This window comes from Delphinapterus leucas, chromosome 17 (genome assembly GCF_059928025.1).
Source record: "Delphinapterus leucas isolate spDelLeu-1000000601 "Yukka" chromosome 17, BTC_Dleu_Yukka2, whole genome shotgun sequence".
In the NCBI taxonomy this organism is placed as follows: Eukaryota; Metazoa; Chordata; class Mammalia; order Artiodactyla; family Monodontidae; genus Delphinapterus; species Delphinapterus leucas.
In genome coordinates, this window is record NC_143145.1 from 46,302,254 (window position 1) to 46,321,401 (window position 19,148).

Sequence of the window (19,148 nt, forward strand, 5' to 3'; positions counted from 1 at the left end):
GCACGCATGCTCAGTAGTTGCAGCGTGTGGCCTTAGTTGCCAAACGTGGAGTGTTAGTTCCCCGACCAGGGATCAAACCTGGGCCCCCTGCATGGGAGTGCGGAGTCTTAACCACTGGATCACCAGGGAAGTCCCTGGGAATCCTTTACTGTGTTGTCTCCTGATACTACTGATCCACAAAGGATGCTGCATAACAGAAAACATTATTCTTTGATTTTCCCTTAGGATTTCCAGCTGGTGCCTAAATGGAATTTTCAGAATAAAGAGTATCTTCAGAGGGCACGTAATATAAGAGGTAGTTTCAAATGTCTACAGTTTGCTTTTACTCATGCCCCTTTAAATCTCCAGCCCCTTTAAAGACTACCAGCCTCATTTTTGGTTTGTTTTTGACTGTGCTATCTCACAGACATCTTGAAGACCAAGACCATCCCCTATTCATACGTGTAGACCAGTAATCACATGATAATATGTGATGAATGACTCAAAGAACTATTGCAGAAAAATGATCGGTTTGAGATGATGACTATTTTCCCATTGCATTTTCTTATCTGGGCATGTTCAAAACTTTGATTTTAAAACCACACTAGCAAGCCACCAAAAAAAGAAAAGAAAAAAATAAACACAAAAAGCAAGATGAGAACTGTACTTAGCTTGTTTTTAATACTGTTTTACATGTGAATGATTATTTTAAGACATTACTAAAGAAAATAGTTATTTGTCTTACATTATTCATAAACTTTATTATCATATATGTGTCAGGGACAATACAGTACAAAAACAAAACTAAAATGACAACCTATTTTGTTAAATTAAACTTGTAAAAACCAACACACTATGCATAGTTTCAATAAGATACAGTTACTAGAGTGCCAAACAGATATTTAAAAATTAACAAGGAAAAGCAGGAAATGGCACTGCTCATACAAAAATTTACGTCCTCTTAGACAACAGATGTTGAAAAATGATTTCCTAACAAAAGCAGCAGCCCTCGAGAAGGAACTGATAACCCTAGGAATAAGTTTTCTTTATATAATTGCTGTAAAGTTTGACAGCAAATAACTCCTCTTCCTCCCTTGAGGAGTTAAACTTGGATTTGTGATTGCTGTAGTTTTCCTGTAATCAAGCCACAGGCCTTTTGCCCCCTTTCAGGCTGCCCTTCACTCTTCTTTTTCCTTAGTTAAGGAAATGTGAAGTACAAAGAAGAAAGAGTTGTAACCCCTCCCTCCCACTTACCTCCTCTCTGCGTTCGGTTACTTGGCACCTTCCCTTCTCAGCGTTTCCCAGTCAGCCCTACTAAGTTCCCAGGGCTCCTGCTCCTCCCATTCTCCCCTCCCCCAGCTCTCCCGGGCCCTTTCTTTTTTTTTTTTTCTTCATCCGCTCCCCTCCCCTAGGCGTGCTTCCCAGCGCGCTTCTCTTCCCCGCCTCTCGATCCCTCATCCCCCCTCCCTGCCCGCCTCCTACCTTGTGACACATCCCGGGTCCTCCCGGAGGCGGCTGCAGCGGCAGTAGCGCTAACAGCGCCTCCAACCGGAGCCGCAACCCCAGACTCAGCCTCCACCCCGGCCCCGGCGCCACTGCTGCAGTCATGGCTGCTGATGGGGTGGACGAACGCTCGCCTCTGCTCTCCGCATCCCATTCTGGAAATGTCACTCCCACGGCCCCACCATACTTACAAGAAAGCAGCCCCAGAGGTAAGGCCAGCATAGATCTTTCTACTTTGTAAGAAAAAGCCTAGGATGTAAAGACCAGGGAGTTCTGAGGCGGAGGCCAGCCTCTCACTTGGGCTGAGAGAGAGGGATGCTGACTGTGCCTTCTGAAGCAGAGCCTGCCTGCCTGAGAGCTTCACCGCAGGGCTTTCTCGTGGTGTAGTGTGGGGTGTGTGAGTGTATGCGTGTATGTGTATTTCACCCTTTCTTACCCACGGGTATGGGATGTGTGTGTGTGCACCGTGTCTTATCCACTGCTGTTTGTGTGTGTGTGTGTGTGTGTGTGTGTGTGTGTGTGTGTGTGTATTTCACCACTTCTGACCCAGGGGTACAGGATGTGGCATGAATTTCCCAGGTTGGGCTTTGCTGTTTTAGAGCAGCTCCTAAGTGCAGCTGGATGGTTGTGCAAATCTTTCACAGTCATTCACAAATTCTTCCACGTTGCTGAGAAACCAGGAGTACTGCTCACCTTGGCATCTGTCCTTGAAAGGGCTTAGCTTGAAAAATATGCATTTCCTACCATTCACCCACCAGTAGTCTGTTCAATCAGGGAATTGCCTTAGCAAAAGGAGAAGAGTTAATCAATATTCCTAACATGTCTGAAATCTCTGCCCTTCCTTATTGCTTCTACTTGTAAGGAGTATGTGTTAGTTTTAGTGGTAAAATGAGGAATAGAAGAGAAGATGGAATATTTTTGATGCGCATCAAAAATGCAGTGAGATTGAGTGCATTGAGTGAGATTGAAATTGACTTTTAAAAGTAACCCAAGTTAATAAAATAAATATTTCTATTTATTTCTCTTCGTAAAGTGGAATCAAGAAAGATTTGATGGCAATGGGGTCTGAAGAAAGAAGGGGGAAATCTATTTACCAAACTATTCAATTTATTCCAAGATCTATCCTTGTTCTAAGCCTTTTAGTTGATTCCTATAGTAGAAATAAGGCGGAGTCAGTAGTTATAGAAAATGGAAGGCAAGACTTTAAAAAACCACTTAGAGTAGTGAAAAGATTGGTCAAATATGGCACTTGCAAATGTAGGTTAAATGAATCTCTCCTTTTTGGCTGAATGTGAGACATTTAAAAACCCAAGGAGGCAAACATTAATGCCTTTGAAAATGTGGGTGGATCCTGTTTCCTGTAGCACAACTTTTTCTACGTTCAAGTCTGGAATTGGAGCAGCTGTAGAGCAGGTCGAACTTGTCAAGTATTTAAAATTTCCATTTAATACTTTATAACTTGAAAAGCAACAATCTAGATCTTAATCCACACTTAACAAGAAGCAGGACAAAGGAAAAGGATGTTTAGCTGTGAATAATTTAGTGTGATTAATGAGTTGAGAAATAAGGTGCAAAATGGTACAGATACTCACCCATAGAAAACCCACAAGTCATGTTTGTTGGTCAGCATTAAACACGTGTCAGAGGACACCTCTTGGGGGAATTTCCTTAAAAGGCAAATTTGATGTTAATGTGTTTACTGTTATCTAAACTGTATGGTCTACAACAGGTTTAAACACTTATTTAATGACTGTTTCAATTTCATCAATTCACCCTTTTAAGACAAAATATTTGATGATTTATTGAGAGACAGAATTTAGATTTAAGAAACTGTCCCATAACAGATTTTCATGCTCTCTATCTTGCATCTATATTTTTTATTTTTAGTCAGAGAGTGGCTAAATTATCCCACAAAAATGGGCATACTCCCGGACCTGCTTGTAGACTTCTTTATCATTTGCCAAATAGTTGTTATTCTGATAAGACTTCTCAAAGCACAAAATATGGTACAAGTTTCAGCTCAGCCACTAAGAAAAAGAAGTTTCATTCCAGAAAACTTTTACCTAAGAAATTCAATGTGTTATAAAACAAAATTCAACTGAGTACATTTTAAAGATCTTATTGGCTTTATTTCATGATTCATGAATCAGGCAGAATCCCGCCTAGCAGATAAAAAGGAGCTCTAAGGAACTGTACAAAATTAAAGACTCATATAGGCAGAAGGGAGTGGGACAGGGAAGTTATACTAGCAAAATGTGGATTGGTTGTGGCAAGGTCACTTTTCTTTAGGGGATGGCAGGGGCCTATCAGGCAGATGACCTCACTAGTGCTGATCAGGAGATTCCTGATTGATTGGGTTAAGAGTCCATTTCTGAGAGAGGCATAAGTGACTCCATTTTGGGTCTGTTGTCTTGTTTGTAACAATGTTTTAGCAAAAAGCTCTTTCTGCCTATTGTAGAACAATTTTTTTTTTCTTAACTGGTGAATGAGACAGGTTAGATAATTAGAAACACTAATTTCATATGGCGTAATACCGAGGAAGCAAGAAGCATAAATGAGAAGTAAAAGGCATTTTTTTTTGCATTTTCGGCAAAATATCTTTTATTAATAACAAATAAGAATCTTGATAAATATTTTGAGTAACTACACAAGATCTGATTCTAGAAGAACAGTGCTAATTACTCATTCAGTAATGCATCAGGTGGGACAACGTGCCGGAGACTGCTCTAGGTAAACAAGAGTAACCAAATCCATGCCCTCATGGGACATGAGGAAAAAGAATAAGTAAAGGCATGGTTGAATCATTTCAGATTGTAAGAAACAGTCTGTCACTAGACCAAATATTTTCAGTAGTTGATAACAGTAGAGTTGAAGCTTGGGATTCAAAAGACCAGAAATAGAATGTACTTTTTGGGAAAGAACTTTGGTTTATGATAATTACCATCTATAATTACCCAGACATTAAAAAATTTTCGTAGAACTGGTTAATAGCCATAACTAGTGACTATTTTCTCCAATTCAACTCTTCGCTATTTGTGTAACCTTCTAAGAACAGGAATGTGAGATCCCACCCCAAGATGAAATATTCCACTTCAGATTGAAAGTTGATGGAGTGTTTATTTATAGACAAGTTATCGATAATGTAGTGGGGGAACAGTTAGTATTTTGCATCTGGTTTCATTTGTGTAACAAATCCTTCTGGGTTTCTAAGTGGAATGCTTCTAGTGGTCTTTGCTGTCAGTACTGGATTCCTGCATAGAGTAGGAGGGCATCACCTCTCCTGTGATCACAGTGCCCCATTTGGTATATTTGTCAGCTTTTGTTAAATCATAGAAATTAAAATCAAAGATAGTTTTAGGCCCATTTGAAAGGAGGTTGGAAAAAATACCACAAAACATACAATTTGGCTATATTTGTTTGCTTTCTTTATACATCTGCTAATTTTATAGGAAGGATGTGGCAAATGAATATGACCTCTAAATTTATGAGACGTCATCTGTGAAAAATGGTTTATATTTGGGTTGTCTGATTATGTATTGAATATGGGAATGCGATTATCTACTTCACTATAATTCTATAAGGAAAAGAGTACTTTGTTATACAGAGATAGTTTCATTTGCTTACTTTGTTTCTGTTATTCATTCAGCAAATAAATATTGGAGTACTAGCCAAGCTCTGTGGTAAGAAGGGAAAGACAGACATGGCCCCTCTTCCAGTCTAGTGGGGGATATTGAGACATAAATTACATAATCATTCAAACAAATGCAAAAGTGCAGTGGGGATGAGGACACTGCTGAAAATATATCCAGTGCCATGAGAGTATATAATGAAAAGATTTAACCTGGTCAGGAAAGGCTTTCCTGAGACTTGATTTAGCTCTGAAAGCTTAGCAGTAGTTAACTTGGCAGGGAGGGGATTAGAACACTCTAAGCAAAAAAAAAAAAAAAAAAAAAAAGTATGTGCAAAAGCCTTTAGCAGGATAGAGTATAGTAAGTACTAGGAACTGAAAGAAAGCCAGTGTGGTCAAAGTAGAAACAGCAGTAGGGAAGGTGCTGCAAAATGGGAGTGGAGAGGTTGGTGTGGTTTATATTCTCCAGAGACTCTCCTTAGAACTATGCTTTTTGATATTCAAGTCCTTAGATAGTTTTTCTCTTGAATCTGGGCTGACATTGTGATTGATTTTGGCCTACAGAATAAGATAATAGAGAGCTGAATGACTTAGGAGACTAGGTCACAAAAGGTCTTGCAGCTTTTGCCTTGGTCTCTTATAAAGTACACTCTGAGGAAAGTAACTTATATAAGAATTTGAACATCCTGAGACTGCCATGCTTTGAGGAACTGTTAACTAGCCACCTGCAGAGGCTATATGGAGAGAGGGATGCCTGTCCAGCCCTCAAACATGTGAGTGAAGAAGCCATCTTGGATGCCCATTTGAGCCTTCAGATGACTCCAAGCCAAGCCAAATTCTTACTGCACCTGCATGGCAGATTCTAGGTGATTAACATCCCAACTGAGTCTGAACAATCTACAGAATCGTGAAAGCTAATATTAAATTGTTGTTTTAAGCATTAAGTTTTTGGGTGATTTGTTCTGCAGCAACAGATGACCAGAACAGTAAGTATTAATCAGTGCATGCAGGGATGATTGGTCATGTTGAAGAATTTTGCCTTAAGCAAAGGGATGATCTGGTTAGATCTTTTATTATTTTTTAATTACTCTATCTATTGATTAGAGAATGAATTAGAGAAGGGCCAGAGTAGATGAGGATAGATGACTTTGAGTGGCTACTATAATGATTTGGACAAATCTGATAAACTGTGATGATAACTTGGACTCAGGTGGTGGTAGAAGTGGAGAGATACGTAGATGTTAAGAATTACTGAAGAGGGGTTGATGATAGGTTGAATGTAGGAATGAGAGGGAGGTGGAAAGGATATTTCCTAGAATTCTGGCTTCTACAACTTGGTGTGATTGCCTACACTGAGGCAAAACACCAGAAGAAGACTAGGTTTTGAAGAATACAGATCATGAGCTTAGTTTTAGACATGATACATTTAAGGTGCTTTCAAATATCCAAGAAGCGATGTCAGATAAGCAATTGGATTTACAGATGTAGGGCTAAGAAATGAGATCTGGGCTGAAAATATAAAACTGTGTTATTTACATATTGGTGACAGCCAAATACATGGATCTTGATTTAGAGTTTCCCAAAGCCCCATCAGTGTTCCATGGAATGTGACGAGATAGAACATACATGTGTTAAGATATGGATTATCCTCAGTCCTTGGAGTAGCAGAAGCCTTTAGTCCAGTGGCCTCCAGCTCTGAGTAGCTATACAAATATTGTTGTTTTCTCTGTGTACCAAAATGTGAAAAAGTTTGGGAAGCTTTATATGAGACTCAGGGAGAAAGAATAACATAAAAGAAGAGAGAGCCTAGGACAAAGCTTTGAGAAACTCCCAAATTTAATGAGTAGTCAGATTAAGAAGAGCCTGCAAAGAGGCTGATAAGTGTCTTCCAGTGAGGTAGGATGAAAGCCAGGGGACTGTAATATCACAGAATCAAGGGGAAGAAAACACTTTGAGAAAGGAGTGGTCAAACATGTCAAAAGCTACAAGAAAGAGCAAATAGATAAGGTCTAAATAAATGTCATTTGAACTTAGTGCCATGGAGGTTATTAGTGAGAGTTTGTTTAGAAGCGGCAAGGGGGGTGGGGGTGGGGGTAGTGGTGTGATGAATTGGGAGATTGGGATTGACATATATACCCTAAAATGTATAAAATGGATAACTAATAAGAACCTGCTGTATAAAAAATAAATAAAATAAAATTTAAAAAAAAAGATGTTTATATTCAAATCCTTTTTAAGAATTGAAGAGCTGTTCATTTCCATCTAATGTAATACTCTAATGTGCATTTATTTTAATTGTAAAATTACCTCAAAGCAACTTAACTTCAATGAAGAGGTTAATATTCCTTTATTCTGAAACACACTTAGATTTCCTATGAAACATAATTGCAGTTTAGAAGGCATTGCCATTTCCTTTTCACCTTGTTTCACTTTAAAAAGTGTGTAAATTGGAAGTTGCTTGAGGAAATGTTTTCGGTGACTAGAAAATAAATTGACTCCTGGTTTGAGAGATAAGTTATTTAATATGAACTTTTGTACTTCTTAGAAATTGTACAATAAATAAAGTATATTTTTACTGATCCTCTACCTGAAGAAATCTAAAGTTAAAAATGGTGCCTTACTTTAAAGTGAGGCAAAGTTTTATTTCACTTGGAACTATGTTCTACACTAGACTAGAGTTTTACTAGGCACTAGAGTGTCTTGGTTCAGGCTGTTATAACAGAATACCATGGACTGGGTGGCTTAAACAGCAAACATTTATTTCTCACAGTTCTGGAGTCTGGGATGTCCAGGATGGAGGTGCCAGCAGATTTGGTGTCTAGTGAGAACTCGTGGGTTGCAGACCCCCCAACCTCTCCTTGTATCCTAAAGTGGCAGAGGAGGGCAAGAGAGCTCTTTTGGGTTCTTTTCATAAGAGCACTAGTCTCATTCATGAGGTCTCCACTTTCATGACCTAATTACCTCCCAAAGATCCCACCTCCTAATGGGGGGTTAGGATCCAACATATGAATTTTGAGGGGACACAACATTCAGTCCATTGCACTGAGTTAGAGTCCTTGAATCTATTTGGGCAGTCTTTTTTTTTTTTTTTGCGGTGCGCGGGCCTCTCACTGTTGTGGTCTCTCCCGTTGCGGAGCACAGACTCCGGACGCGCAGGCTCAGCGGCCATGGCTCACGGGCGCAGCCACTCCGCGGCATGTGGGATCTTCCCGGACCGGGGCACGAACCCGTGTCTCCTGCATCGGCAGGCGGACTCTCAACCACTGCGCCACCAGGGAAGCCCTGGGCAGTCTTTTAAATTTCGGAACCTCCTTGCATCCTTGCAGAGTTTAAGATTGGCTGTGGACCGGCAGGAAGAGATGATGTAGACCCAGGGACCCACACTATATGCACAACCAACTGTAAGATTAAATTAAATTCTCATTTTATCAATATTTGCCAAGGTTTCTGAAACCCACTAGAAACCAGTTTGTCACAATGAGTGGAAATAGATGCAGCATATTTGAGAGCAGCTACCGGAAGCTCCGTGAAGGTCCCAATATGGGTGTGGACCTGCTGTGATACTGAGAAAGTAGGGAAGCTTGATATTGTGCTGTGTGCTAAAGCTGATGCTCCATTTAAGGGAGTTTTTTCTTTTTTCAAAATCGTTCTTTTTTGTTTGTTTTTTACTGAAGTACAAATGATTTACAATGTTGTTTCAGGTGTACAGCCAAGTGATTCAGTTATACTATATATATATAGTCTTTTTAAGATTCTTTTCCATTATAGTTTATTACAAGATATTGAATATAGTTCCCTGTGCTGTACAGTAGATACTTGTTGTACAAAATTGTTCTTGAATCAAAATCTCCTTCAGTGAGACCACATCCTTATGAAGGGAAAATAGAGCCCAAACGTTGCTGAAGTGTATCTGCTTCCAGTTTTCCAATATTATGGCAAGCCCATTTCCTATTATAATCCTTTTCTGTTATTCAGCAGGCATCAAGCTCTATGATTCTTTTATTCTATTTTATAATGCCCACATTTCCTTCTGGCTCTACCAAACATCTTTAGAACATTAATCAAGAAATGTTTCATTCAGTCAGTTATCATTTCAAATATTTGAGCACCTGTTATACTGTTCCAGATGCTAGGGAGCTTACATTTCAGTGAGAGTTACCCTTCGTAAGGATTATAACTCCAGAGAGTGAAGAGAATAAAGCAGGGCATGAGGATAGAGTAAATGGTGGTTTGGGGAGTATTTCAGGTAGTGTGTTCAGGAAAGATATCTCAAAGATGACAATTGCTCAGAGACGTGAAAAATGAGTTGGAATCAGCTGTTGGAAGATTTAGGGGAGGCGTGTGTCAGGCAGCTGGAACAACAGGCACAAAACATGCTGTTATAAAACAAGGAGGACAGTTGTTTAGAGTGTGGTGACTTAGGGGAGTGTGGTAGAAGAAGTTAGAGGACTATACTAGGAAGTCCAGGAGAGCTTTGTCAACTGAAAAAATGCACAATGTGAGAGTTATGAGTTAAGTTTTATTTGGGGCAAAATGAGAAATATAGGCTGGGAGACAGCCCCTCAGATACCTCTGAGGAACTGTTCCAAAGAGGTAAGGTGGGAGGTCAGTATATATGTGATTTTAGTGAAAGGGACATGCAATCAAGCACACATTTTGGCAGAAGGTTGCTGCTAGTCACGAAGAGCAGATGTCTCCTTTAATGATTTTAGTGCTTTTCTAGATATGAGAAGATGCAAGAAATTGGGCTCATAGTATCTTCTCCTGAAAAATACCTAACTCTCTGAAGGCCTGTTCTGCCAGTTTTTCCCAAGGAACATAGTGCCTCATTCCTGATCTCTGCCGTGAACTCCTTTCAGGGTGTGTTGAAGATCAGCAGCTGCAGTGGCTAGTACTTCATCCTTGTAGAGGCAGATGGAGGGTGACAAGTTTTATGGCAGCTTTGTAGGCCACCATCAGAAATGGGATTGTGTGCGGAGGATAATGGGAGGCCATGAAGGGCTTGGAGCAGACGAGAGACACGAGATATTAAATGTTTTACATTTAAGTAGATCATCCTGGTTGGTGTTTGGAGAATGAATTATTGGGTGAAAATGGTAAGAGGCCAATAAGACATGAAACTAATCAGGAGGCTGTTACAGTGGAATAGGCAAGAGGTAATGTTGTTCTGAGCCAGGGTATAGGTGATGGAAGCAGTGAAATGTGGTTAGATTCAGGACATATTTTATGCATAGAGCAGAAGGACTTGCTGATGGATTGAATCAGTGGAAAGAAAGGAATCACAAATCTCAAAAATGACCTAAACAGCTAGGTAAAAAATTGCACTTTTTTCTAAAATGGGCAAACAGAAGGAGTTGGGTGTGTGTTGCGGGGGTGGTGAGGAGAAGGACAGTGGAAATAAATATTTTGTTTCAGACAAGTGGAGTTTGAAATACCTTTAGTCATCATTCAATTGGAAATGTCCAGTATGCAATTAGATGTACAAGTCTGGAGTCTGGGGAGAGATCAGGCCTGAGGAGTACATTTCATTCAACAATTATTTATTATATGTATGGTAATACTTCACTGTAGTGGGAGATGATGCTTTCGGCTTCTCATTTATTTCCAAGGATTCTTCAAACTCTTTTCAGGAATGTCAAACTTCTAGGACAGAGCATTCTGTAAAAATCTCGCAAGATTTGCCAGATGCAGATGTTAGCTAGATATCTCAGATGTTAGAGAGGAGAGTTAGCAGGACAGATGTTCATAACTATATTTGAAGGCAGTAAGCTACTGTCTGTGAAGTGATCAATGGAAATGCTAATCCTTCCACTTTGGGGAAAATCAGACAACCCTGAGTACAGCTTTACACTCAGCTGTTATGAGTTCCATTTTTATAAGGATGAAGAGATATTGCATAACCTGAGAGTGACAACCCTTTAATAGTTCTTAAAAGGGAACACATTCTGCCTGCTATTCTTTCAAGAGAACTTCCATACTTTTTTTTGGTGGATTGAGTAGGGAGTGCATCAGAGTTTGTTTTGCTTTGGCACTTTTCTAGATTTTTTTTCCTTTCCCTGGTTGCTGTTATAAAGTGAACTTCTTTTTCTTTGTAAGAATAAAAATAAACATGTAAAAAAGAAGTGAAAAGTGTATCTCCTCTTCCTGGTCTTCATGTGTTTCTCAAGTATTATATAACTAAATCCCTGTATAGTCTCAGAAATGATCTGCCACCAGGTGTAGTTTGGTCTGGGGGACCTGACACTTGAATTCTTTCTGCCAGTTACTAGCTGTTGACCTCAGAGTAGTTACTTTACATCTCTGGGCCTCAGTTTTCCACCTGAGAAGGAGTGGTGTAGTGTGTTCCCTTTTGCTTTTATATTCCATAACACAGTTGTTCTTGGTAAGGAATCTGGATACACCTAAGAGAATATATCTGTGACTTTAAAATATAGATGATGATTATCTTTTTTTACCTCATTTTTTACTTCCAATGTCCCTTTTTTACTTAAATTTCTATTTCTTCCAATACCCTTTTGAAAATTGCAAAGACAGTATTATTGAACATTAAGGAGTGTTACATGGCTTTTTTAAGCATCAGAAGACCAACTAGTGTGCAATGTTTTTTTCTTCCATAGGAAGTATTTGTATGTGCCACATGACCAGTCAGGGCATTCTATTCAAAGCATGTATTTCTAAAGGCAATGGCAAAATATTTTTTCCTCCTATTCTTTGTCAAGTTGAGATAGTTAAGCTTCACAGATCCATAATATGGATTTAAAACCAGTATACAGGGCTTCCATGGTGGCCCAGTGGTTGAGAGTCTGCCTGCCGATGCAGGGGACGTGGGTTCGTGCCCCGGTCCGGGAAGATCCCACATGCCGCGGAGTGGCTGGGCCCGTGAGCCATGGCCGCTGAGCCTGTGCGTCCGGAGCCTGTGCTCTGCAACGGGAGAGGCCACAACAGTGAGAGGCCCGCGTACAGCAAAAAAAAAAAAAAAAACAAAACACAGTATACAAGAAAGCCTCTAATAGTTCATCATTTGAACATGTGAAGTTTTAAAGTTTCAGAGATTAAAGTGCTAAGATTCACCATCCAGAGGAACAGCAATACATAGAAGGGATAGTGAGCAGATTTAAAGTAGAAGACTTTCACAGACGCCTGAGTTGTTATTAATCTTAGACCATAGGAATTTCCCAAATAAACATTGATTTCTACTGAGCTGTATGGATTCTGCCAATTAATACAAAGTTATTTATAAGAAAACCATTTTCCAAGTTTACAGAATTCAGGGATCCTGTTTCTCTATATAGAATGCTTTGCCTTGCTCAACAAAAGTAGTATTTATATTTACTGCCAGTCCCTAATGAGGACATAGGTTATTATTAAAACTATCAGACATGCCTGAACACAAGATGACCTAAGTGAAAGCCATATGGTCTTTTATGACCTAGTCTCAGAAGTCAAATATGGTGTCGCTTCTGCCATGCTCTATTGGTCCAAACACCTGCACGTAAGGTGAAGGAACATAGACTTCAATTCTAATGGGATGAGTTTCAAAGAATTTGCATTTTAAAATTTAATATTTTAAAACCACCACAATAAGCTGTGATACACCCACAAACTGGAACACTGTGCAGCTGGAAAAGAAATGAGGAAACTCTACGTACCATTGTGGAAAGGTTGCCAAGATATAAAATAAAGTGAAAAAAGCAAGATGAAGAATGAGGAAGGCATATTCCCTTTTTTTTTTTTTTTTTTTTTTTTTTGCTGTACGCGGGCCTCTCACTGTTGTGGCCTCTCCCGTTGCAGAGCACAGGCTCCGGACGCGCAGGCTCAGCGGCCATGGCTCACGGGCCCAGCCACAACACGGCATGTGGGATCTTCCCGGACCGGGGCACGAACCCGTGTCCCCTGCATCGGCAGGCAGACTCTCAACCACTGCGCCACCAGGGAAGCCCCATATTCCCTTTTTTTGTACGAAAGATGGAGAAAAAAGAATATGTGTATTACATATTACAGGTATATATTACCTGTACCAGGCTAAAGAAACACTGAAAGGATTAAAAAAATAGTAATTTAAGTGGAAATCTCTGAAGTGGGGCATGGTAGATTGGCACAGAAATTGGAGTAACAATTCTAAGCATATATTTTTTACATTAATATTGATTTTTGAGCCATGGAAATATGTTACTAATAAAAATTTAATGTATCAGAAAGCACTTTGGCCACATTATGTTATTGATCCTTGTAGAGTTTATCCTTCAGTAGGACCCTGAACAATGTAACAAATGCTATTTTTTAGACCATGTCCCTACATCTCTATACAGGTCCTTGCAGTGGAACCTTATATTTCATTGTGTTTGATTTGGTCCATTACTCCCACTTGTCAAGATCTTAATAGGAAGAATCCTGTTTTGATATGGGAAATGTATCACTATATGTATCTGCTTTTTCCTAAGACCATGCTCGTTGCCTCATACCAGTATCATTTATTAGGCACTTCTGGTCTTCTCTAGATGAGGATTTACTTTTTGCTTCCTATGGGTAGATAAGTAGGAAAGGGATTTTAGAAACTGAAGCATTCAAATTCTAGCCATTCGTCAAAGTCCTTTCTTTCCATGTAATCCTTTCTAATCGCTGTTACTGGACGATATATGTTCCCAAAGCAATATCTCTCAACATTTCTACTATATATTTTAATACTTATTTGTGTACATGACCTTATCAAGGAAGACAAGGAGGGAGACAGGATTCTTGTATCTTTTATCTGTGAGTCCTACATAGTCTCTTGCACTTGATCTTATACTGAACAAGGATCTGTCATATGAATGAATGAGTGAGAAAATAAAGAAGGATGCCATCATGGTGATATTGAAGTCACTTAGAGAGTGAAGGTTTTACAGGTTTACAGAAGAACATGAGAACAAAAAATGGAAGTGATCCAGCAGAGCATGTAGCTGAATCCATTTGTTTCATTAGAAATGCCCACATAGCAAAGGAAGGATCTCCATCACTATACTTCCTGCTGGCTACAATGAGGAACTCTCCTCTTAATGGATTAACTTCTGGATTTTTTTTATTAATCGCTATATTTTAAAATAAAATTTAATTGACCCATGTGGTAGAAATATCTAAGCACTAGAATTTAAGGGATTTATTCACTAAATATGCTTAACAAATAAATACTGTTTCTAAGAGGTTCAGTTCACTCCATATATTGTATCTATCTGGTTTTGCTTAGATTTATGATGAATATGTCCCAAATTCTAAAATTACTAAACTGGTGACTTTTATCTATAATCTATTAATCGCTAGGTCATTTTTTAAAAAATGAGCGAAATATTTCAAGATAGAATAATACTGAGTATAATATAATCATTCATATATCATCATCTAATTCTATCAGACCTTAACATTATGCCATACTGTTTCATATATTGAAACAAATAAAACATTGCAAATCCAGTTGAACTTTTTCCCTTCCCCATATACTGAGGTAATTTCCCCCCTCATATTTTCTCACCTAAAATGTCTTAAAACAAATTTTGGGTTCAGTTATATTTAAGTATATTTTATAACTGTGATTCATGAATACTTGTAACCTGCAAGTTATCATTTAGTGTGTATAGTAGGTATATGCAAAGGAGTGTCTTGCTTTCTCTTAGAAAAAGCAAGTCTGTAAGAGTGAAAATGAGCTGTCTAGGAAGAGTGACAGAATAGGAATCTGTTACCTCCTCTGGCTATGGGAAGAGTTTCTAAATTTCTAGGCAGGTACATTTTTTGCCTTGGAAACAATTTGTTTTTCTGTGCTAAAAATTAGTATCTCTATATTTTTCTTGAAACACATGCTTTCTTGGAAGCAATATTGTAAATAAAAAATTAAGAATGGAGCCATGCATATACAAACAATATGATTTCACATAAATCGTGTCAGAAAAAATTGTATTTTTTTCAATAAAAATAAACACAGTAGTTGATAAAATGAGAGAATATGTAACTTATTAACTGCCAATACTGGAAGGAAGTACTAGTACCACAAATGAAATGCACTAGAATGAGGTAAAAATATTGCCTAATGAGAAATAGAAAAGACAGAGCAGAAGTTTTTGTCATCTGGGAATTTGTCATTGGCAGGTCACTGGGCATTTCTTGCCAGTATCTCCAGTTATATGGCAGCATTTTGTTACAACCCAAATGCCTAAGACCACTTAGGGAGGGAAAAATAGCAGATAAGCTACCCATAGTGGAATTCAGTGCTCATCATCACCAGCTGTATAAGAATACCCAGTTTGTTGTTGCCTTGGGGTCTACCATGGACCCACATAAGCGCCTACAAGCAATACTAGAGGCATTAGGATGTAGATTGATATTGGTGCCAAGCTGATTTCACGACCAAACTTAATAAGGTATAGCTGTTTTTCTAGAGCTGCAGTTTGGAGAAAGGAGTTGATGGTTAAAATATATAGAAAGATTGCAGTACTTGAATGCTAAATTGTGCTAGAGTGACTTTTCTCTTCCCTCCCCTACACCTCGCTCCTGACACACTGCACCTTAGTCAGATTTATATGCCCTCTTCTATACTCCCAAAGCCCCGTGTGTGCATATCCTTGTTAGAACACTTACCACACCAAGTTGTACTTGTAGTTTTACTGTCTTTCTACATGTTAAGAATGTGAGCTCTTTGAGCCCTGGGGTATGCCTTCTTCTCCTTAGTATCCCTGACATACATCCAGTACAGTACCTGGTACAGAACAGATGCTAAGTACTTGTGACTGAGTGCTAAGTAACTCTTGGAAATCCACCATAGAGGGCCTGGCTGGCTGCTGCTTTTTGCCTAACTATAGCTGAAGGCCTCTTGACTTCCTCTGGCATCAGAGCTCATAGAGGGGGCTTATATCACATCTCCTCAGTTACAAAACTAGAATTGCCCTGGAGCAGCAGTCAAACTTAGAAAATGAGTGAGTTGAATGAAGATGTGACAGTTATTACCACTCCTACATTTTTCATAGTAGCACTGCCTCTGTAGTCCTTCCAGGGAATGTGGAGCTGCTCTTAGTAGAAGATCCAGGGACCCTCTGTGTGACCCTTCCTACCTTAATCTGTGGGCCAGAGAACCAATTTAGGTATTTGCTGGTTGACAAGAATGTCTGTTCCAATAATATATTCAGAAACTGGGAAAATAACTTCAGCGTGGGTACCCAGATTTACTGGGACCACTATGGGTGGATCTGGGGCAAGACTCCATCTGTAACCTGATGACCATCTACATAACCTCTCTGACAGGCCGCCCACATTGGAGTTTTGAGTCTTGAGGAATTAACACCATTTATGAGCCAGTTTCTAGTGATACCTGAAATATCTGGGTATTTTCTTTTTCCCCAGTGAATAGTCACTCTAGTAAATGATCTCAGGTCTTTGGGGGAGACTTGGAGATTTATAATATATACTTATAGTAGTGTTGCTGGATCATTTGTCAGAGGCATCAACAAACCCTCAATAAAGATGCTCTGGGTCTGTGAATTAGCTTTGTTGGAAACTGGTTGAAAAACTAGGACTCGTCACTGTGGCTACTCAAGTCAGGTTGCTGGTTTTAAGACCTAGATTTTTCTATTATATATAACCAAGTAACATTTGTGTAGGTTACCCATCCATTTCATTCTTAGGCTTATTTCAATGAGCCACTGCCAAAGGTCCTCATGGATCAAAATTTTCTAATATCCACTATTACCCATTACATTAAATGTACCCACTTTTTCTTTGACTTTTAAGTGCTGCCATTTGGCCTCTGTTACTCTGGGATTCCATGATCTCAATTGGAGTCATCCTGCACTGTAATGCCTGGCCTATGTAGGAGAGCCACCACAGCAGAATGCTTGTGTTCCCCTAAATAATGTATAAATCAATGCCTTAGTTAAAGGCATATCTTCTGGGTCCTCTCAGGGGATGTAGTGGGGTGTGAGATGCAGATTTCATATGATAAACTCACTCTAACATTCCTGACTCCTTAAACCTTTGATTGCTCCTTCTGCATCATGCTAGGGATGTTTTGACATTTCAGCCTCATTGAATGTAAGGCCAAGTCTCATCAAACCAAAAAGTAAACTGATAGAGCCACTTCCAGATTTCAAACAAACATTGAAACCAGAACATTTGTCAAGTACACCAGGATTGTTAAATTTGGCTCAACTCAGTGTTATATTCCATCCTCTTTGCTTTAACCCCCATAGGATTCACTCCCACACATATTCTCCAGGTTTCTGACAATATATATTATCAAAACATTGCAATTCTCTTGATGTATTAGTTGCTTCTTTCTGAGTCACACTTTGTACTTGTCCTCCTAAAGCTTGTTGAGATCTGATCCTAGTTTATGGGTCTTGAGGCAACAAGGGGTTTGATGATGGGTCTTAAGAAAAATGGTCATTTCCTTGTAAGACAACTACTTCAGGTGAGGTTATTACAGTTTTCCATTAAAAGGAGGCTCATGTTCTCAGATATAAGAAGAAATGTTGTGCTCCACTCACAGGGGAGGCTCAGAGTGACTCAGGAGTGTAGGATTCTCAGCTCTGTTTGGGTACAACTAGATGGCCCCATTCCAAGTTTCAGAGTTCCACTTCTTTGCAATCAGTGTCCTCAGTTTCACATGGCAGACTTGGTAAGGCTGTGGGTTTCCCTGACCTTATAATTTAGCTATCTATACAATTAAATTTTGTGTTTGATTTTCAGCAATATAAGCCCTGTGACAATTAGAAATAAGCAATATTTTTAGGGCTGCAATAGAAGTTCTGTGACCATGACTTGTGCTGAGAGTTTAAAGACCTGAGATTCTCATTTTACCCCATATCACAATCCACACAGTAATTATTACTGCCATAATGGTCAAGTAAAGGAGCCTCAAATATCACAATCATATATAGGAGATAATCTGATTCACCAGGATGCCACTGCATGCCATCAATCACTACCATACCATGTCTCACTGGTAAAGGAGCTCAGCACTGCATTCAAGCCCAAGGCATGACCAACCCATTTCTCCAGTCCCATTTTTGAGGGTCTGTTTCCTGGGATTACACCTGGTATGAGTTTTATAACAGTTAGGACCTGAAGATAGAAACCAAACAATATAATATAACAGAAAGAATTAATTTGGTATAAAGTTGTTAAGTAGGTAACTAAAAGGTAAAGATATTACTCTAACTTATCAAATAGGTATTAAATGCAGGAAGCAGCTATTACCTCTAGGGTTGTGAGAACAAAGGGAAGAGATTGGAATGATTAAAATTTAGTAATTTAGAGGAACATAACTGAAACATGACTTCTCAGAGGTACCAGCCCACTGGTGGTGATGTCTCAGCCCTGGAGAAAGATTTTGTACACCTGGAGAAAGGGCTAGAAGTCCCTTCTTCCTCCTTCAACCTTGCAGGTTCTGTTTATCACCTCCTATTAACAAAACATAACCTGCAGCCAGCTGGCAAAGAAAAAATGTGGTTTGGAGAGTTTTAGCACCAGCGTGACAAAGCATAGAAGGGTGGATTTGGAGCTGAGATTCAGTAGCCTAATAGCTGGGACATTTACCTTCCAAACTGACTTTAGCCAGATGGATCCTTATGAGGGTATAATGGTTCTAGAAGAATCCAAGAGTCTCCTGGAATAGTTTTATTTATTTGGTTTCAGAGAGGGAGGAACAGAAGGTGGTCTTCCCTTTCTCTGTGTTGAACTGGACTGGAGAGGTTTTACACAGGAAGTAGATATCCCATAGCAGCCAAGTGCAACCTGTCCCTAACCATACTCCCCACAAAAATCCTATGGAGGAGAAAAAGCCAGAGCTTTCCTCACAGGCTGGTCCTTTATACTTTTCTTGCTCATCCTATAATCATAGTGTCCTAAATGATCTCTCATTTTAATCTGATATCATTTTTCAACTTTGGTACATCTTTGTCAAGGGCAAGGACTGCATATAAGACTGTATTAGTGAAGTAAGTGAATTAAACTGGAAAACATTGTCACTGCAGAGATTTATAAAGGAATAACTGAGATAATAAAGATCAGAGCTATC

General features: G+C 39.2%; 1 protein-coding gene across 2 annotated transcripts in view; it reads left to right on the top strand.

Moving 5' to 3' along the window:
* Positions 1-1,432: 1,432 nt before the first annotated feature.
* Positions 1,433-19,148, top strand: part of PIP4P2 (phosphatidylinositol-4,5-bisphosphate 4-phosphatase 2) — an 89,452-nt gene continuing 71,736 nt past the window's right edge. For both annotated transcript variants that reach the window (XM_022584816.2, XM_089898935.1), the window contains exon 1: positions 1,433-1,691. In XM_022584816.2, the coding sequence (XP_022440524.1) occupies positions 1,586-1,691 (106 nt within the window). In that variant the 5' untranslated portion in view covers positions 1,433-1,585. The remainder of the gene's footprint in view (positions 1,692-19,148) is intronic.